The sequence below is a fragment of the Aristolochia californica genome, unplaced genomic scaffold (genome assembly GCF_029961685.1).
Source record: "Aristolochia californica isolate CCGP_79_NKW_82.1479 unplaced genomic scaffold, dmAriCali1.0.hap1 SCAF_6, whole genome shotgun sequence".
Lineage (NCBI taxonomy): Eukaryota > Viridiplantae > Streptophyta > Magnoliopsida > Piperales > Aristolochiaceae > Aristolochia > Aristolochia californica.
In genome coordinates, this window is record NW_027182257.1 from 42452035 (window position 1) to 42474476 (window position 22442).

Genomic DNA, 22442 nt, shown 5'->3' on the forward strand with positions numbered 1-22442 from the left:
TTATTCCTCTCACAGTTGATGAGTGCATTCGACCTTCACAAGGTGTCACTGTTGAGAAACCACTGTAGGTGTATTAGCATAGACAAGAGACATTTCCTTAGGTTCCAGACCTTTCTCTCACATTGTGCCATGACTCTAAATCATCTAAGGATCCTGAGGTAAGTGATTTACACCTTCCTATTATACTCCAAAAGGGTGTTAGAGAAGGTAGTGGTTATCCTTCGTCTCATTTTGTCCTTTAGTTCCTTATCTGGCAGTTACCGAAAAATTTGCTTTGTCCATCTCTACTTGCACTATTCCTTCTTCAGTGTAGGATGCCCTTTTGTCTCCCAAGAGGAAGCAAGCCGTGGATGTCAAGGTGAAAGCATTGGTAGATCGAGGAACCTGGCAATTATGAGACTTACCTCCAGGGGCTGTAGTTGTTGGTTATAGATGGGTGTATACAATGAAGTATAATGCAGACGGGTCCATTGAGAGATATAAAGCTAGACTTGTAGCTAAAAGGTACACCCAGACATATGGTGTCGATGTCTTTGAGACTTTTTCTCCTATTGCCCACCTATCTTCTATTTGTATACTGGTTTCTATTGTAGTGAATCAAGGATGGTCTCTGTGCCAACTCAATATAAAAAATGCTTTCGTGTATGGTGATCTGGAAGAAAAGGTGTATATGGAGCAACTTCCAGGATATGTTGCTCAGGGGGCGGGGGATGGATATGGATAAAGTATGTAGACTCAGGAAAGCTATTTATGGCTTAAAACAGAGTCTGAGGGTTTGGTTTGAAAAAATTCAGCTAGGTGGTGATGTCCATGGGATTCTCTCTAGAAGCCATAGTGACCATTCCTTGTTTTATAAAAAAAGATCATCTGGGATTATAGTATCGCTGGTTTATGTGGATGATATCATTCTGTTAAACAGTGGGATTCAAAGAAGAAGTTAAATCCCACTAGGCAACACACTTCCAAACTAAAGATCTGCGGCAATTGAAATACTTTCTGGGGATTGAAGTAGCAAGAAGCAAAAAAAGGAGTTGCCTTGACAAAGCGGAAATAATGGGGCTACTGAAATACTTTCTAGGGATTTAAGTATGAAGAAGCAAAAACAAAGGAGTTGTCTTGACATAGCGGATATACATAACTAATATGCTATAAGAAAATGGTATTTTGGGGGCCAGACCAGTTGATACCCAATGGAGGTTGGACATGATCTTTATAATGATCAAAGTGTAGAATTGATTGATAAAACAATATCAGAGATTAGTGGGAAAGCTGATATATGCTATAGTTATTAGACCAGATATCTCATTTGCAATGTGTGGTGAGTCAATTTATAGAGCATCCAATGTATAGTCCAGCTAGAGGTAACATATAGAATTTTAAAGTATCTAAAGGGGGCACCAGGAAAGGGTCTTTTCTTTAGACCTAGTGGTCATTTGAAGATTGAAGCATTCTCTAATGCTGATTATGCAGGTTCCAAACTAGACAGAAAGTCAACTATTGGCTACTATGTTTTTCTAGGTGATAATTAATCAGTTGCAAGAGTAAAAAAAGAATGTCATGGCTCAGTCTAGTGTTGAAGCCGAATAGGGCAATGGCTCACATTGTGAGTGAGTTGATGTGGGTGAGATCAGTCTCACAGGAGTTGGGCTTCTAGCAAAATGAACCTATGACAATGTTTTGTGACAACCAGACAACTATCTTTATTGCTAATAATCTAGTTTTTCATGAGAGGACAAAACATAAAGAGGTGGACTGTTACTTCATTCAGGACCCTGTGAAGAAAAAAGAGGTGGTCACCCCATATGTTCAATATGGAGATCAACTTGAAGATGTTTTTACTAAGGAACTAGGAAAGCAAGAATTTTTTATTTTTTCTGACAAGCTGAGCCTCTTAGATATATATGCTCCAACTTGAGGAGTGTTGGAAAATCAGTCTAGGGGCATTTTGGTCATTTTATCTCATCAATAGATTTATTTTCTATGTATATTGTTCCTCATGTTGACTTATGTCTATGGTTCAAATTTCATGTACATAGGACAAATAGAATGGGAGATAAGGAGATAAGGCATATGTGTAAGTAGGGGCATTTTTGTAATTGACAAGGTCTCTCTTAATTAAATAGAGTGGGCAACAAGCTCTAATTTGACCTTTTCTCAAACTCTCTCCTCCCTCTCTTCCTTCTCTTCTCTCTTCTACTCTTCTACTCTTCTATCTTCAAGTTTTACAAACACAATGAGAAATAAGATTTCCAATACAAGTACCAGTGGTTGCAAGAAAAGGAAAGTACAGCAAATGGAAAATACTAGAAGATCACAATGGAACCTCACGAATATGCCAGAATGAGGATGCTTGACTCATGTCCTGGGCAATAACACCATCAGAAATAATACCACTTTCCATTGAATGCATTAGAAAAGCCTCGAGTTTCTCTCTGAAAAGAAGATTTACAAACTGACATTTCAGTGAGGTCCAGAATAAAAAATAGTATGCCATACTTGGGTGGAATGTGTTCGAACATGAGAAAGCATTTAATAAAACTCTGGATACTATTCTTGTCTGCAGGAATCAACATAATAGAAGGAGACAAAAGACATTTCCATATATCTGAGCATGGCACATGAATCTCACTATCAATGATAGTGTGGCCAACATCAAGTTATTTACAACCCATCACTGGTTCAGTTTAAAAACTGAAGATGTCCTTTTCTATGAATATTATGTAATACAGGGACTTAAGTGTAAATGAGTTTGAAATAGGACTTCTGTAAATATGTTTGAGTTGTATTTCTCTTTTTTCTGAAGGGTATATTTGACTTTTCAAATAATTCTCTTCAGATCTAGCATTTCATGAGCAAACCAAATACATTGAAGTAGATTGTCACTTTATTAGAGATGAAGTGATGAGATATACCCCTTAGGTGAGATCACCAAAACAGTTGGTAGATTTCTTCACAAAGGCCCTTCTTCTTAAAGTATTTAATATCTTTTGTAACAAGCTGGAAATGTTTGATATTTATTCTCCAGTTTGAGGGGGAATGTAAGACAGTAGAGTATTTACTTTGTATTTCCTCTTTAGTAAGGGTATAATTGTCTTTTATGATGTAACCCTAAGTGTAAGTTATGAATAAAGGTGATTCACGAGGAGGAGGAAACTTTTGCTCTTCCCTTCTTCTCATGCACTAACTCCTCATGTTTTCTTCTTTGGCAGAATCAAATCCATGCTTTAACAGCTCTCTTCTCAATTTTGATCAGTCAGGGGTAGGTGAGGTTTACTTTTTACTAACCTCTCAAAACCAAACATCATATCTTAGGAGGTTTGACGTCAAAACCCTAGCAATGAACTTTAAAAAAAAAGAAAGGGCATAGATGTTTTTTTCGTTGTAAATGCTAAGGTATTCTTACCAATGAAGAGTAAACGAGCATGGATAGCTGACTTGATGCCCTATTTCACAGAAACATTGTTGTATGACAACTTGCAGCAATGTAATCTTCTAAACTTCATTATCAAGGTGTTTACAGTAGCTATATCTCCTCCATCGACATGTGCCACCATGTTAATGTGGGGTTTACTCATCTATCATTGTGTGTGAATAACTTTGTTCCAGATGATATTAGCAAATTTGCAATTTTCAGAGGGTATGTTTAAATAACCCTCAGTAACACATCGAAAAATATCAGAAGTCCTTTAGTTTATAAAAAATGGACATAACTCAGTGAAAAGAAGAGATATACTTGTTGTATGATTCATTGCTTGCTGTAGTCTCGATAAGAACATAAAAATCAGAGACTGATGGTGGTAATGGGTTCCGAGCCCCATCTAAGTGAGTCAACACCTGGCACATCAAGAGAAACATACACAAAATAAATAAGATTGATTTTTTGTGACAAGGTGGTGTCATTATAGGGTACTTTAAATATCCAATAACATAATAAAAGGTAAAATCCTCCATTTTATCATAAAAAACTGAAGATTTTTTCTATTCCTTTTCTTTTTGACTATCATTTTTTTCTTTGGAATAATATCTAAAAGACCATTCTAGAAAGCTTCCATATCCAGATTACAATTTGACACATTTATATCAAATAAACCACCTAAAATAAATATGTAATGTTCTTGAATTATATGTAATAATAACTAATAAATTAAAAACAACCCATTTAATTTGTTAAGGGGACCCTAGCAGCTCATGGAATGGTGGTGTAAATCTCTTATGAACCCCAGTATCAACATGGGTCAAGCCATGTTGGCCGCAAGGAATAGGGTAAAGGATTAGGGAAGAAATTGTCAAAGGTGGTTCCGGTCCACCTCTCTTGAGTAGGTTGTCTTCCGTACTTAAAAGACTAGTCTTTTAGGTTGTATTGGTCAACTTCTTGACATGGTATCAGAGCCAGGTCCGGCACGTCCCGCCTTCGAATCCGGCGGGGAGCGATAAGGGGTGGGGTGGGTGTCAGAGGTGGTTCCGGTCCACCTCTCTTGATTAGGTTGGCTTTCTGCACTTAAACGACTAGTCTTTTAGGTTATATTGGTCAGCCTCTTGACATGGTATCAGAGCCAGGTCCAGCACGTCCCGCCTTCAAATCCCGCGGGGAGCGGTAAGGGGCGGGGTGGGTGTCAGAGGTGGTTCCGGTCCACCTCTCTTGAGTAGGTTGGCTTTCCGCACTTAAACGACTAGTTTTTAGGTTGTATTGGCCAGCCTCTTGACATTGTATCAAAGCCAGGTCCGGCACGTAGGGGTGGCATCGAGCCGAGACGAGCCCGAACTTGCTTATGTTCGAGCCGAGCTTGATTTAAATATTTCGAGCCGAGCTTCGAGCCTCGCCTCGCCTCTAGCCTAAAATTATTATCGAGCTCGAGCCCAACGAGTTCGAGCCGAGCTTCGAGCCGAGCTCGAGCCTCAACATACATTTAAAATTTTTTAAAAAATATATATCGAATAAAATGTATATAAAATTATGCATACATTTTACATAAAATTGGGCATAACCTATATATATAATACGTGTATAAGATTGGGCATGACCTCTACTTAAAATTGAGCATAATCTATATATAAAATACTTGAATAAAATTTGGCATGACCTCTACTTAAAATTGGGCATAATCAATATACATAATACTGCATAAACACTCCATAAAATTGTCTATACATTCCACAAACACTCCATGAAATTGTTTATACACTCCATAAAATAGTGTAAACACTCCATACACTGCATAACATTATAAATAAACTCCATACAATAATCAAACACAACAAAATTAAATGAAATATTACTATCAATTTACAATCACCCAAATAAAAACTATAAATCCTTTAAATAAAATCTTATTACTATTAGAGACTTACTAGAAAATTACAAGAAATATTTTAAATTTTTCTTAGGAAAGTTAAATGGACCTCTTATTGCCTTTTCTAAGGAAATAAATAAAAATTGATAATTAATCTAATATATTATTATACTTATTGATAATTTTTTAATCACATAAAATGTCAAACACAAAATTGCTATGAAAATTGCCTCATGCTCAAAGTATTATATCATCAACTGTCAAATACTTATTCAAAAATTTTCTATATGGTTTTCTAACCCATCTTGGCAAGAAAATTTTACTTAGAAAATTATATGATTTTTTAAAAAGAATTTATAATTAGAAAAATATTTTGAAAAAACATGAGGCACTAATGGTCCCTATATTTCTACTAAAAATGTCTTTTCAACATTTATTAAAAAAATCACTAATAGTCTATAGAAACATATTTCTACGAAAATATCTTTTCAATTTCTTTAAGAGCCATGAGGAAGGGACAAAGAGTTTTTTTTTTTCCTTGATTATGATCTCGCACGTAGGGGTGGCTTTGAATAAATTATATATAAAATTATGCATACATTTTTAAAAATATAATGATAGGGGAGGTTCAGGATTGAATTTCAATAATGGATTAAAATGCACCAATATTAATCTTTTTTACTCCAATTGTTGTCTAGCTTGTTTTGTAATTTTTGAATCTGGCCATAATTTATTATGGCCTCCTTAGTGCCCCTAGATGAAAATTTATATTCTAGGAAAACCTTAAAATATTTTTCCTATGATACATATTCCCAAAAAACCCTTTAAATAAAATCTTATTACTATTAGTGACTTATTAGAAAATTACAAGAAATATTTTAAAATTTTCCTAGGAAAGTTAAATGGACCTTTTATTGTCTCTTCTAGGGAAATAAATAAAAATTAATTATCAATCTAATATATTATTATACTTATCAATAAATTTTTAATTAAATAAAATATCAAACACAAAATTGCAATGAAAATTGCTTCATGCTAAAAGTATTACAGCATCAACTGTTAAATACTTATTCAAAAATTTTCTATACAGTTTTCTACCCCATCTTGGTACGAAAATCTTACTTAGAAAATTATATGATTTTAATAAAAAATTTCAATTAGAAAAATGTTTAAAAAAACATGAGACACTAATAGTTTATAGAAACTTATTTCTATAAAATTTATTTTTAATTTTTTCGAGAGGAAAAAGTTTTTTTTTTTTTTACTTTATGATCTCGCACGTGCGAAATCGCATGTGTGAGATCATCTTCGTGCGGGGGAGGGGGGAGATTATTTCTCCCCTAATTTCTCCCCTGAACTTAGGTTCTGTTTTTCTGCCGAGACGACGTGTAGGGAAGGGGGTCACGGCGTCGGGGAGGACCTATCGTCGGGGATGATGGCTGCGACGGAGGCGACGGCGACGGAAACAGAGGCGACAGCGAGGAGAGGAAGAAATCGAACGGACGGTCACAGAGGCGGCCGGCGAGCAGCTGCGACGGCGGTGGAGGCGGCGACAACAGCCGACGGGAGGGGCTCGACGGTGACGAGGGGAGGAAAAAAATTTCCCCCCCTCGCTCTCGATCCCGCTCCCGCTCCGGCTCCCGATCCCGATACCGATCCGACTCACTTCGAGCCGGCTCGCGAGCCGACGAACCGAACCTGATTTCGGTCGAGCTCGGCTCGTCAAGGTAAACGAGCCGATTTCGGTGCTCGAGCTCGATAGATAACGAATCGAACCGAGCCGAACTCGAGCCGCTCGCGAGCCGGCTCGGTTCGAAGCCACCCCTACCGGCATGTCCTGCCTTCGAATCGGGCGGGGTGGATGTCAGAGGTAGTTCCGGTCCACCTCTCTTGATTAGGTTGGCTTTCCGCACTTAAAAAGACTAGTCGTTGAGGTTGTATTGGCCAACCTGTTGACATCGGGAGTTCTGGGGCACGCCACGTCCCGTGTTCGAATCTTGTGAGAGGTGGTAGAGAATGGGCGGGGTGGATGTCAGAGTGGTTCCGTCCACTCTTGTGAGCGGTGGCTTTCCGCACTTAACCAACTAGTCTTTTAGGTTGCATTGGCCAACCTCTTGACAGAAATACCCTTGTGTGAGCCCAATAGGGGAAGATCGAGTCAGTAATAGTAGGTCAAGTAGAGTAAGATCAAGTCAGTAATAGTAGGTCAAGTAGAGTAAGAGTCGTTGAAGAGTCTCTATTCAATGTTAGTAGACTCAAGTCTAGTCTAGAAATCCACACAAGCAAGGAGACTGCAAGAGAAGTAAAAACTCAAGTTCAAGAGTCCAAGAGCAGTGAAAATAGTGTCTTGGCCAAGGAATTGAGTGGAGAATAAAGCAAGCATGTGCAACAGTCCATTGCTGAAAATGGAGAGAAGATCCACAAAATCGAAAGAAACTTACCCAAGACTTGCGTTACTGCTCTGGTATCATGAAAAATATGTGATTTGGGAGAAAATAGAAGAGGAAAAAGAGTTCTGGAAGAGGGGCAGCTTTGCTGTCTTGGAATCCAAGCCAGAAAGGCCCTTCCTGCTTCTTTATAATCAGGGTTTAAGTGAAAATTTATAAAAGGACAAAAATGCCCTTCAATACTCAAAATTACATCTCCTAAAATACATGTCTAAATTGAATGAAAATTTAACTAAAGATAAAATAAGACATTCTCTATCTAATAGCCATACTATAAGAGAAAAAATGTAATGTGAAAAATATAGGAAATGACCAAAATACACCTGAACTGGTATTTTAACAATTATAACATCCAATTTTCACAAGTATATCCAACGAGAACCCAACCATCACAACCATTGACTTTACCAACATCAACTTATCTGTAGCATGGAATAGTTCCTAATATTTTGTCTCAACACTCGATCTAGTTACGACAATTGTTTCATACTTTTCTTCAAACAATATCTAAAACCCTAATGTAGATCTATTATGCACCTTAGACCCATAGTCTGCATCTGAGTAACACATTACATGTAAGTGCCAATGTGGTAATAAACCAATCATTTCCGAAGGACAACTTCCAGATATTTCAACATCTGTTGTATAGCTTCCAAAAAAATCTGTCTTGAATTCTTCATGATTTGACTAACCAATCCAACAATAAATGAAATGCTGAGTCCAATAATTGTTTAATAACTTAAACTTCCCAGTAGGTACTGATATTTTTTCTCATCATCATTATTCTCATGTTGTAAAGTCAAACTTTGTTCTACCAATACATATCAACTCAAAGAAAACCCAAATTATGGTACAGAGTACAAGAGAGGCACAAATTATTCAATTGATATAAGCATACCATGTTCATACAATGGCCATCTAGAAACTCAAATGCTGACAAAACCTCTCCAAGTGCTCTCTTGGCTTCCTGCAGGAGTTTCTACAAACAATTTAAAGTAAACACATTTTAGTTTAGGTTCATACCATAAAAGGTAAACAAAAGGATCCAATGAAAATAAAATTTAAACTTCAACATTACAATGTGGTTAACTATAGTGCTGGTCGATGCTTAAAAGTTCTATTCATTATTCAAGAATATTCAAGAAAATTATAGTTTATGCAAACACACTACCTGCTACTGTTGGTTCTAATAAGTAATTTACTTAGTTAACATTCAATTTAATCCTCGTGAACTAGTTTCTAATTGCAGGTATCATTGCAATTTGAAATTTACAGCATTCATTATAGAAAACTGAACAGGGGTCAGGTGGGTTCAACTTCCCTTCTCATGCCTCTTCTTCCTTCTCTCGTCCTTATTTTTCTTCTCCTCTGACTCACTTACTTTCTGCTTCTTGCAAGCCAGCTAGTGTTCTGTATCCTTCTCTCTCACTTCCCCACCTCTAGTTCAACTTTAGTAATGAGGACCTAAGATGTATCATGGTTGACAAAGAGCAATATACATCTTAGGTCCTCATTAGTTAAGTTAAATTAGATGTAGCTAAGTGAGAGAGAACGATAGAAGATGAGAAAACCGAGAGGTATCCCGAGAGGAGACCTACAACAGCCATGGTCAAACGTAGCTCTAGTATCAGGGAAGAGTGTCGTCTTTGTTGTCTAGGATAAAGCTAAAATCTCTTTCTTCAAGATGGAAGGAAGTACAAGATATATGTAAAAGAATGACTTTTAGGGTTTTGGAAAAGGAGGAGAAAGAGAGAAGAGAGGGAGAAAACCAGAGTTTAGAAAGACTCTGTATGGGATTGATCTTGATCCCAGTGCTATTTATATGTTCTGAGTTGCAAATTACAGAAATACCCCTTGTCATTTAAAAACCACTTAAACCCTTATATCTGCCTACATACTTGTCTAAATTACATAAAATTTGAACTAGAAATAAAAAAGAATACAGAGAATAAAATAGTCTAAATTACATAAAAATTGAACTAGAGATAATACATAGAATAAAATAGCGTAGTTCCTGGACTTTATAGAGCGTGATATGACGATATTACCCTTTAGTGGATTTTCTAACACTCCCCTCAAGCTGGAGGGCATATATCCATAAGGCCCAACTTGCTACAAAACACAACAAATTCACATCTACCCAATGCTTAGTGAACATGTCTCCAATTTGATCACCGAACCTTACATAGGGCGTGATGACTTCATCTTTCATCACAGCATCTCAATTAAAGTGACAATTAACTTCAATGTGTTTCTTCTGTTCATGAAACACGGGGTTTCCTTCAATGAATACGGCAACTTGATTGTCACAGTGCATAGTCATCCGCCCTTTCTGTTGTAGTTTTAATTCTTTGACCATGGATCCACATTAGTCCACTACTGTATAAGCCATGACTCTATACTCAACTTCAACACTAGAACGAGCAACAACATTCTGTTTCTTACTCTTCTAGCTAATCAGATTAACTCCCAGGAAGACAAAGTAGCTAGTAGTAGATTTTTGGTCAAGTTTAGATCTAGCATATTCAGCATCTGAGAAAGTGTCTACTTTCATGTGGTTGAGAGGTTTAAAGAATAGTCCCTTTCCAGGTGCCCTTTCAGGTATCTCAAGATCCGCTGGGCAACTTCCAAATGAATCTTGCAAGGGCACTCCATGAAGTGACTAACAACACTCATAGCAAAGGATCTGTTAGGACGGGTGATAGTAGCATATATGATTTTTAAACCAGCCGAAGATGCATTGTCTTGTCTCGGAGTTCATCACTCTGTTCATCATGAAGGTCATATCCAACCTCCATAGGGCTCTCAACTAGCTTAGCAATCAATAGTCCTTACTCATGTGTAACATGTCAGTGACATATTTCTTCTGAGTCAACTACTAGACCTGCCTTGCTTCTACCTACTTCAATGCCGAGAAAATATTTTAGTGAGCCCAAGTCTTTAGTCTAAAAGTGTTGTGCTAGGTGGGTATTTACCTTTTCAATGCCTTGGACATAGCTGCCAGATAAAATGATGTCATCCACATATACCAATATTACTATAATGCCAAACCATCTCCTCATAACAAACAATGAATGGTCACAGTGGCTCTTGATAAAGCCAATTGACACAATCACTTGACTAAACTTCTCGGACTATGTCCGGGGGCTTTGTTTGAGACCATCTATGGCTTTCTTCAATCGGGATAACTTGGCATTCCCTCCCTAAGCAACACATCCAAGAGGTTGTTCATATATACCTCCTCAGCCAGATCACCATACAAGAAAGCATTTTTGATATCCAGTTGATATAGTGGTCACCCCTAGTTAACAACAGACATCAAAATCCAAGCTAAAGATAGCCATGCCACACGAGAAAAAGTTTTGAAGACATCAATCTCATATGTTTGGGTGTAGCCTTTGGCAACCAGCCTAGTCTTGTATGGTTCAACAGAACCGTCTGGCTTATACATCACTATGTATACTCATCTACAACCCCTAACCATAGCATCAACGAGTAGATCACATAGCTGATAGGTGCCTCTATCCAAAAGTGTCTCCATCTCAATATCCATAGCTTTCTTCTACTGAGGGGAGGAAATATCATCCTACATAGACGAAGGAATAGTACACGAGGATAAGGAAAATTATTTGTACCGGTCAGAAAGAGCATCCAACGATACAAAGTGAGACAAGGGATAATGTGTACCTTTTCAAACACCTTTTTGAAGAGCAATGGGCAGGTGTAGGTCGCTTATCTCAAGGTCTATAGACAAGGGGGTTCTTGGTCCAACGGGAGAGACGCAACCGGTTCATCTTTATTAGCTCTCCATCTATGATATACTTGTAGTGGCTTCACTGTAGTAGCATTAGGAATTGGACTAGGGATAGCATCCACAAGAACAAGGGCAACAACTTCAGACATAGAGATAGGTGGAGGCACCTCAAAGGAAGATGAAGAGAAGAAAGGGTATCTTAAAAAAATATCATGTCAACAGGAACAAATGTTTTTGTTAATTTGGGCTCAAGGCCCATCTCAAAATGACTAGCCAACTTAGGAAACCTCTTTCCCAACTAATAAACTCAAGATCTTTGTACTCACTAATCCATATGGGACTATTCCTTAACACTCCCCCTCACGTGTAGCCCTCTTTTGTGGCTCTACAAGTGGATAGTTTAGGTATGTGCCCACATATGAGTACTTGCTCTGATACCATGTTAATTGGCTCCAAGGCCCATCCCAAAATGACTAGCCAACTTAGGAAACCTCTTTCCCAACTAATAAACTCAAGATCTTTGTACTCACTAATCCATGTGGGACTATTCCTTAACAGATTTTTTAATGGATGGACAATAGTATTTATATCCTTTCTGTGTGCATGAGTAGTCCAAAAAAATACACTTGACAATACAAGGTACCAACTTGTCTTTAGAAGACCCAAATACATGTGCAAAACAAACATATCTGAAGACCCGATGAGAGACTGGAAATAAGGTGACTGATGGTAACAATACCTAAATAGGATTTTTCCCATCAATAACAGAATAAGGCATTCAATTAATAAGGAAGTCCCATTTGGAGAAATCCTTGTAAAACTAGCAACAAAATGTATTCATCGTCGATCCTTCATCACTATTTTGTTAGATTCTTACTTGTTCATTGTTAAGGTGATAGATTCTATATTTAGTTCCTTGTTAAGAATGCATGTAACTGTAGAACATTTTCTATTTGTAAGGGCGTGAGTTATGGAGTTAGTGAGAGCATAAGTTATGTCAAGGGTTTAGTTAGTGAGAGTGTGCATTATGTAATGAGTTTATTTAATTAGCATGAATTACGAAGACATTAGCTGTTGAGTTCAGGGCTTTAGCAATTCTAAATAACGAGAGTCGAGTTTGGGTGGATTCACCCAAGTTGTGTTTTTTCTCTCTTGGCTCTATATGATATCCTTCTCCTCCTCTCTTCTCCACTTCTTCCGAGTATCAATCTTCTCTTACCAGCTGGAATTGAGGATTATCATGGATAGAAATTGTTGAGCGGCTTTCTCCAGGCTAGCAGGGTGTTGTGGATCTAATGAAGCTGAAGCAAGGGCTTTATTGACTGCAATCAAGCAATTTCAAACAGAATTGCTCCGGCTAATTGATAGTGGAAGGGCCATCGGCTTGGTTATAGGATGGACAAGAAAAAATACAACCCCCACCCCACATAAACACCTGGAATCTAAGGTATTTATTTGACGAAGTTGCTGACCTTTCACTAGAATGGCATATTGCATAAAGTCCCAAGATCAGCAATTTCAATATCAGACAGCCTTGCCAAAGCTGAAGTTTCCAGAGAATGTCTAGCCTTTGGTTTATCCCTTCCCCTCTGGCTCGAGATGAGCTGGCTTGTACTAGTTGTACCCTATGTTAACTCAGCTTTTTCAAATAAAAGTAAAATAAAAGAGCATGATCAAATAAATCCAATAAGTCAATGTGGCAAGGGACCTCACAGATCATACAGAGTTAATATTTATAATGGAGGGAATCCATAAAGACTGCAATAATGAAAGGTTTTTGTCTGTTCAAAAATAAAAGTAAAGACTGACGACTCGTATAGTCAGTACAGGCAAGCTAGATTATCAAATAAATCCAATAGGTCAATGAGGCAAAAGACCTTGCAGATCATAGAGAGTTAATATTTACATTGGAGGGAATCCACTAAACATTGTGCAACAATGAAAGGTTTATGTCTGTTCAAGAGAAAAGGTAAAAAATTGAACCTGACAACTCATGTAGTCTGTACAGGCAAGAAAAGCAAGATTGGTCGATGATAACCTTGGTGGTGTAAGTATGGCTACCTTAGTAACAATTCCCAAGGATCCTTCACTACCTGCATCAAAATGTGGACGTAATTACTTACTGTTCCACAAGGTTTACAACAGCTGACCTTCCAGTAGTTCCATGCCAACCTATAAATAGATGTTTCAAGTCGTATCCTGTATTATCTTTCCGTAAAGCTCCCAGCATGTCAAGAACAGTTCCATTTGGAATCACAACTTCGAGACCTGATCAATATATTTTAAAGATTAAGATAGTGTATGGGAATTAAGAAGATGTCCAACTGATGGCATTCCATAGAAAAGAATGCCAAAATAGAAGTGTGTTAGTTCGACAAAATATCATGAACAGCGAGGGATATAGAACACAAGCAATTCATTATAAACATAAAAATATGATATATATCTTGATTGTGTATGAGCATGATTAGTAAGTGAGAGAAAGCCAGTAGATAGAACCCTCCCCCCCCCCCCCCCCTTCAGTGCTGAAACAGAGGCCAGCCTTGGCAGTTGCTTCAAGGTGAGCCAAGTGCACAAAACCGTTACCCCCACGGCCCAGAATTAGGTCTCTTCATCTTTCCAGAGTCTGGTGAAAGATCCCAACGCTTCGTGGAAGCATTACAATCTGAGCAACACAAGTTTGATCCTGAAACTTGGGCCCAAATGATGGCGTTAGCCAAGTTGATCGGCGTTGTATTTTCGAGACCGCTCCCAGGGGATAATCATTCCTCTGAAAAAGTCAAAAAAGAAGAAGAACGATTAATGATTGTGCTTTCATGGAACATTCGTGGAATTGGCTCGTAGCGGCACCGTGTATCTATATGGAGCCTCCTTTCCTCTACCAAGTCCAGCATTGTTGTGCTTCAAGAGACTAAGGCCGCCTCTCTCCCCCTCAATTTCATGTGAGATATGTGGCCCCTGAAGGATCCCGGTTGGCTTACTATTGACGCCATTGGCTCGGCGGGAGGAATCCTCCTTATTTGGGACCTCGACACTATTGAGGTCCTTGATAGCTTTCGGGACAGTTACTCGCTTGGCGTCAAGCTTCGGGATAAGAGTTCGGGCACCATTTGGTATCTTGTGGGGGTTCTATGGTCCCACTCGGCCCAATGAGAGACACCTCTTTTGGGTTGACCTCCTTTCGGTCTGTCAGCGATGGCCTATCCCTCTGTTACTCGTCGGTGATTTTAATGTGATTTGGTTTTGCCACGAGCAGTCTCGGCCAGCTCGGAGGATTACTACCTCCATGAGACTCTTTGTGGATTTCATTGGCTGCTGGAACCTGAATGAAATCACCTTATCTGGGAAGGCCTTCACTTGGTCCAATGGTCGACAGCCCCCCGTCATGTCAAAGCTTGACAGATTCCTCGCTAATGAGGATTGGCTTTGACTCTATTATAATGCAACTAGCAAAGTTCTCGATCGTGCAGATTCGGATCACTAACTAATCTTGATAGATACTCACTTCGGTAGTTGGAGGCTCCCACTCTTCAGGTTTAGCTCAAGGATGGCACTTTTGATTCTTCTTTCCAATCCTTTTGGAAGAAGATTGTCGTTGTCAACCCTAGAGGATGGTCCCTCCCGGTTAAGCTCAAGCTTCTCAAGCCCCTCTTGCGTGGATGGTCTTTGGAGCATCAATCTTCCCACTCTGCTAAGAAAGCCTCCATTTTGTCTCAGATGGCTGCCCTTGACTTTGATGAGGAGTCCAAATGTCTGACCCTCTCTGAAACAGTCAGCGCTATGCTCTTCAAGGCCAGTTGCAAGCTTTTGCTCATAGCGAATTCGTACACTGGAAGCAGTGCACCCGTTTCAAGGGCTCTCGAAGGGGGATGCAAACACAAAATTCTTCCATGTCGTTGCAACCGCCAGGCGGCTCGCTTTGCATCAATGGCGAAATTACCTCGGAATAGTCTCTCATTTCCAACACTTAGGTGAGTTGTTTTGCACGTCTCTATACCGAATGCCATCCAGTTCGACCTTTCTTCTAGAGTGTTAACCTATTAGCTATCCCTTGACGGCTGCTGGTCTTATTGAGCTTTCTTTCTCCAACCGAGAAATTGAGAAAACTTCTATGGGCCTTCCTTTGGACAGGGCTCTGGGTCCGGATGGGTATAATGAAAATTTTTACCGTCATGGCTGGTTTTCCATTGGCGAGGGTATTTCTGATATGGTCCGTGTGTTCTACCACCGTGGCATCTCATTCAAAAGTATCGGGGCTTCTTTCATTACCCTTGTTCCCAAGAGAGAAGGGGCAAAGCAACCTACTAATTTTCGGCCTATGTCTCACTACCAGCACATATAAGTTGCTAGCTCGACTTCTTGCCGACCGTCTCCGGGCGGTAATTCCTATTGTCATTCACCAAGGACAAAACACTTTCATCAAAGGGAGGAATATTCTTGACTCCGCAATGGCTAGTCATGAACTTCTTCACCACTTCAAGACCTTGAAGCTCCCTAGGTTTATCCTCAAGCTGGATTTTGAAAAGGTATTTGACAAGGTTTATTGGCAACTGTTGGACACTCTTCTGGGTAAAATGGGTTTTGAAGACAAGTGGCGGTTCTGGATCCAAAGTTGCATCTCCTCCGCCAGTTATTTTGTCTATCTTAATGGGACGGTGAGTGGCTATTTTAAGGGAATTCGTGGCATCCGTCAAGGGGACCTATTGCTCTTCAACGTGGTGGCTGAATATCTCTCCTCCCTGATCTATTTGGCCAAAGAGATGGGTTGGCTTCTCCCTATTGCCGATTATCCAGTTCGCAGATGACACCATTTGTCTCGGTGTGGGCACTGTGGATCAGATAAAAAAGCTGAGAGCTGTCCTTGGCCTCTTTGAGTTGGCTTCAGGGCAAAATATTAACTGGAGAAAAACCTATCTATTTGGCATCTCTCATATCAGCCCCTTCTCACTTAGATAATTCAGCATTTTCTCCTCTTGGGTGATAGATTTGGGTGCTTCCACTCATATGTTAGGTAATTCTCATCTTATCTCTTCCTTATAAACATCTACTTGTTCTTGCAATGTCACTTCAGAGTTGAAGGTCATGTTCAAGCCTCTTCTTCTCTATCCTTGAATTTAAGCATATATGTACAAAAAATTTCAATCAATTTATTATCAGTTAGCTCACTAAACAACAGAATTTTTTAGTAACTTTTACTCCTGCTATGTGGGTATTTCAGGACCTGAGAAAGAGAAAGATGATTGATGGAGGACATGAACTAGGATAACTTTCTAGCCGTCAATGAAAATCCATCTTCATCAGCCTTTCAGACTGTTGTCACCCCCCTGGATTGGCATGTTCGATTGGAGCAACCCTCCATTGACAAGTTGAAAGTGATGGTTCTTTCAATTAGAGTCTCAAGTCAATTATTTTGTGAGTCTTGTCAACTCGGTAAACACCACAAAAGTAGTAATCATAAAAAGACCACTTTGGGCCGTTCATATAAGTTTTAGTTAGTTCATTCGGATATTTGGGGGCCTTGTCGGATACCCACTACAAGGGAATTTCAATACTTTCTTACCTTCATTGATGATTTCAGAATGTATTTGGGTATTTTCACTGAGATAACATTATAAAGTATTGTTTGTTTTCCAACAATTCTATAAAGAAATTCAATGTCAATTTGGTGCTTCTATTAAATGTGTTAAGGAACAGTCATTTTGGGATGGGAAAGAGGCTTCCTAAGTTAGTCATTTTGGGATAGGCTTTGGACCAAACTTTACATGGTATCAAAGCAAGTACTCATATGTGGGCTTACATCTAAATTATCCACTTGTAGAGCCACAAAGGAGAGCCTACACCTAAATTATCCACTTGTAGAGCCACAAAGGAGGGCCTACACCTAAATTATCCACTTGTAGAGCCACAAAGGAGGGCTTACACCTAAATTATCCACTTGTAAAGCCAAAAACGAGGGCCTACACCTAAATTATCCACTTGTAGAGCCACAAAAGAAGGCCTACACTTGAGGGGGAGTGCTAAGGAATAGTCCCGCATGCATTAGAGAGTACAAAAATCTTGAGTTTATTAGTTGGGAAAGAGGTTTCCTAAGTTGGCTAGTCATTTTGGGATGGGCTTTGGACCCAACTTAACAAAATGCTTACTGACTAACAATGCTCTAGAATATATGAGTGAGGAGTTTTCCAAAATGTGCACCACATACGGAATTTTGCATGAAAGGTCTTGCAGTTTACTCCTCAACAAAATGGGGCGGCTTAACGTAAAAATTGTCATGTACTCGATACAGGCCGAAGTATAATCTTCCACATGAAGGTCTTAAATGATTTTGAGGGGATGCGACACTGACCTCTTGTATTTAATCAATCGAATGCCCTCTTCCACTCTTCAACACAAAATTTCTATTAAAGTCCTGTATCATACTCAGTCACTATTTTCCCTCCCACCTAAAGTGTTTGGTTGTTTATGTTTTGTGGAGAATTCTTCTCCAAGTCAGGATAAACTTTCTCCTCAATCAATCAAGTGCATATTCCTTGGGTACTCCCGATTGTAGAAGAGGTATAAGCGCCTTGATCCTCAAAACACAAAAGACATTTCTCAGCTCATTCACCTTTTCTCAGTCTTTGGAGACAGGTACTAAGGCTGAACAGCCTGTCATTCCCCAAATTACTGGTGACTAGAAGAAAGATTTTGAGCCTCAATGCTCTCGGCCCTCTTCATCATCAGATCCAAACCCAGTCCCTCTATGGGTACCAGCCACAGTCTGATCTTCATTTACCCATTGCATTAAGAAAAGGGGTAGGGTCTTGTACTCAAGATCCAATTTCTCAGTATGTATCCTTTGATTTTCTATCTCCCTCTTTACATAAAGTTGCTTTATATCATGACTCTTCCATGGAACAAGAGAAAATAGATGCTCTCATTTCATGAGGGACATGGACATTATGTAATCCACCTCCAGGAGCAGATATTGTGGTTTGTAGATGGGTATTTACCACTAAACACCACGCTGATGGGTCTGGGATGAAATTTGGTTTCAAACTCTTTATTTGTGAATCAAAACACAACATAGCACCTCAATGTTGACCTTCACCACAAGGGAAGTGATCAGAAAAGGAAAACTAAAATAGAACTATGAATTAATGCTATTCGCAAGTTCCAAATAAAAAAAAAAAAAAGAGTTTGCTATATTGCAAATTTATTGACCTTTTGTATTCAAACCAACATCTCCAACTGAGATGAATTTATTTGTGAATGAAACGACAACATATTGCCCAAAAGTTGACCTTCACCACAAAGGAAATGACAAGAAAAGGAAAACAACTAGAACAGAAGTATCAATTAATATTGTTTGCTTTGTAACCATCTATCCATCCATCTATCTAATAGACAGTTAGATGGATGGATAAAAATTAAATAAATAGAATATAGTAACACGAAATACAGTCGCTTCAGAAACAAAGAAAGATGGCTTTTCAGTTCACCAAAAATGAGCATCAGAGAAACAAAGATTTAAAATCGTCATTATTTGGTTGGTCCTATGATATTCATAGATGATGGCATTCAACTAAAGGCAGACCCAATGCATGCAGTGACAAGACCTAACATTTTCAATTCTCACCAAGGATGTTTCCATGAAGTGAACCATAACGTACAAAATGTATGCCGCCAGCATTAGTTGACACATTCCCACCAATCTGACAACTTCCTTTTGCACCCAAATCAAGCGGCATCATAAATCTGGACATTGAAATAAGATGCTTCAAAGATTACTCTTCGTTTTATCAGACACTCTAACAGTGTATCTTCCCAGATATGTACTACTTATCAATGAACTAATCAAATTACTCTACTCATATACTTTTACAAGAGACTCAATATCAAGGAACATAAGTCGGTAGACATGTATACCATTGCAACTAAAAATAGTAAAAACAAAATGGAAAACCACATATGCATCAGTCCTTCCTGTCCTCTTTTTCTCAAGTCTTTCCCGTCCTCTCTTTCATCTTCAATTAGTGTTATCAAACTTGACTGTGTTTGAGATTTTTAAGTTAAAAAATGAGAAAAAAAATGTGTAGAAGTAGGGGGGGGGGGGGGGGGGGGGGGGGAACTTGACTGTGTTTGAGATTTTTAAGTTAAAAAATGAGAAAAAAAATGTGTAGAAGTAGGGGGGGGGGGGGGGGGGGGTGGGGGGCAGGTTTTTGAAAATCTGAAACCATTCCGCCAAAACTAAATCCCTAGACCTATCCCCACATACAACTTACAATAGAGTTGGAAATTCAACCCCATTCCTGTACAACAACTCTATAAACAATTAAATTATTTCCTTCCATATACGCCCTCAATGAAGTAAAGAATCTATCTTTTTTTAAACAATATAGATGTCTTTTTCAAAATAATTAAGAGTAACTTCGTAATAAATCCCGAGGGTCAAGGTCGGGGAAACCCATCTCATCCAAACCTATGTGAGGTTTTCCCCCTCACCCCATCCCTGCCCCTCCAGGTGAGGAGCCAACCCTGTCACTGTTTAGATCAGGTAAGGTCAAGTTTCATGTTCCCCATTTAACCCCACCCATGCCCACATAAGGGTGATGTTCCCTACTTAACTCAACCTATACCTGCACTTATTTAGAGGTATGGTTGGCAAGGGATGGGTTCAGAGCGGACACTTGAAAACCCAAATCCACCTTGTGAACCCAACGCTGAAACCTCTCCCTATAAAAACCCAGAACAAGTAGGGTTGTAAATGAATAACTGAAAAAAGTCGATTGAAGAGAAGAAAAAGAGAAATTGAGAGGAAAGGAGAGATGAGAGAACTCAAAATTCTGAGTTCGTTGGGGTCATGCTCAACCCCATTTAATGATAGGATTAGGACAATTACAGAAATTCCCCTCTTACACTGAGGTGAAATGACCAAACTACCCTTGAGTAGATTTTCTAATACTCAAGCTGGAGCATATATGTCATAAGGCCCAGCTTGTTACAGAAAATCATAAATTCACGGTTTTCCAATGCCTTAGTGAATACATCTTCAAGCTGACCTCCACAATGAACATATGGGATAACTACCTCCTTTCTCATAACAACATCCCGAATAAAATGACAATTTACCTCTATGTGTTTTGTCCTCTCAAGAAACACTGGATTTCTAGCAATAAAAATTGTTGCTTGATTGTCACAATACATAGTTTTTTTTTTTAGTAAAAAGGTGTAAATGTCATTAAAAAGAGTGAAGAGTACAATACCTGGCTAAAAAGGACCTTCCTCCACAACAAGGTGTTCGAGGGAAATGCCTAATTTAGCCTGAATATCCGCTAGATGATTAGCTGATCTAGGAATGCATTTCCAATTATATTGCAATTGAGAAAATAAATTACAGATATCATAAAACTGATCCCAGTGCCGCCAAGGAGGTTTAGAGGACTTCTCACACCAGTTGATAACGACTCTTGAATCTCCTTCAATGCAAAGAGGGCCCACCAACCGTTGCTTGAAAAGTTTTAATCCATTATATAACCCAGAAAGCTCAGCGGTAGTTGAGTCAAATACTCCGATTGGCCCAGCAAAAGAAAAAAGAAGGTTTCCATTTTCATCATGGATGACCCCACCATATCCGGCAAGCCTAAGGCAGCCAAATGCGCTTCCGTTGAAATTTAATTTGAAGTGTCCCATCAGAGGAGGGGACCAAGTTTCCATAACAGGGGGGCAAGATGGGTAAGACATTTCAGCTACCAGTTGCCAGTTTCCTCGTAAGTTGGAGCCTTTTAAATTTTGAAATTCTTTTTGCATGAGTATCCACGTGGAAACTTGGCCCACAATTCTATCAATCAAAATGTTACTTCGAAGAGATTTTATATTGAATTTTCGATTATTTCTTTCTTTCCATAAGGCCCAGATGATATGACCAACGCAGTAAGAGAAGTAATTTTCCGAGCTTAGGAAGATGAGCACTAGTAACTGTGAGGATTGTGGATGAGAGATTTTGAGAAGGGCAATATTGCAAACCAATTTTGTTAAGGAGGTTGGTCCAGACAATGTGGGCATAGTTGCAATGTAACAAGATGTGGCCAGCAGTTTCAGGAGAGGTTTGGCAGATGGGGCATAGGGGGTCCTGAACAAGAATTCCTCGACGGATTAAAGAATCGGATGTGAGTATTTTGTTTTGGCATGCGCTCCAAATGAAAAACTTCGCTCGAGGAGGTGCAAGTAAAGACCATGCAATGGCCGTTGGTTGGTTGGTTTGAGGGGGGTAGAGGAAAAGCAAGAAATTGTAAGTTGAGGCAGTCGAAAACGTACATTGTTGGCATGGAGTCCAGATGAGTGAGTCAGATATTTCTAAACCGTACCGATGATAGGCAGGTGATAAGGTCAGAAGCTTCTAGTGCTTCAGCATTTGACAGCACTCTCCGAAGATGTAAGTTCCATTCACCGAAATTTGTCCTTTTGTCAAAAATGGTCACATCCTTATTTCTTGTCAAGGAAAAGATTTGACAGTGGCTGATATTAACGCTGCTTGGCCCCACCCACCAATCTGACCAGAATTTTTGTCAGACATCCCGTACTAGTGTAGCATTTGACTGCTTTTTTGAATTCAGGCAACATTTTTACAATCTTTTTCCACACGGGAGATAACTTATTATATCTTCCATCTTCTGTCCACCAACCAAATATTTTGTTTGCTTTAGCAGCAACAATAGTCCGTCATATCAAATTAGGTTGCATGTTAAATTTCCAGATCCATTTAACTAACAATGCAGAGTTAGTTGTTGCAGTATCCCGGATCCCAAGGCCTCCCATGGCAATTGGTTTACATACCTCAGCCCATTTCACGAGGCTGTACTTTCTTTCACCGTTTGGCCCACCCCACAAAAATCTCCTTTTTAGGAATTCAATTCTTTTTCGATTTGAGGCAAGACAACGGTACAAGGAAAGGAAATAAGAAGGAATATC

General features: G+C 39.1%; 1 protein-coding gene across 3 annotated transcripts in view; it reads right to left on the reverse strand.

The window, feature by feature from the left end:
* Positions 1 to 22442, reverse strand: part of LOC137934507 (probable D-2-hydroxyglutarate dehydrogenase, mitochondrial) — a 43225-nt gene that overhangs the window by 3534 nt on the left and 17249 nt on the right. For all 3 annotated transcript variants that reach the window (XM_068778891.1, XM_068778890.1, XM_068778892.1), the window contains exons 6-11: positions 19111 to 19229; positions 13665 to 13760; positions 13476 to 13585; positions 8637 to 8717; positions 3734 to 3834; positions 2324 to 2432 (exon numbers count right to left, since the gene is read on the reverse strand). In XM_068778891.1, coding sequence (XP_068634992.1) covers positions 2324 to 2432; positions 3734 to 3834; positions 8637 to 8717; positions 13476 to 13585; positions 13665 to 13760; positions 19111 to 19229 — 616 coding nt within the window. The remainder of the gene's footprint in view (positions 1 to 2323; positions 2433 to 3733; positions 3835 to 8636; positions 8718 to 13475; positions 13586 to 13664; positions 13761 to 19110; positions 19230 to 22442) is intronic.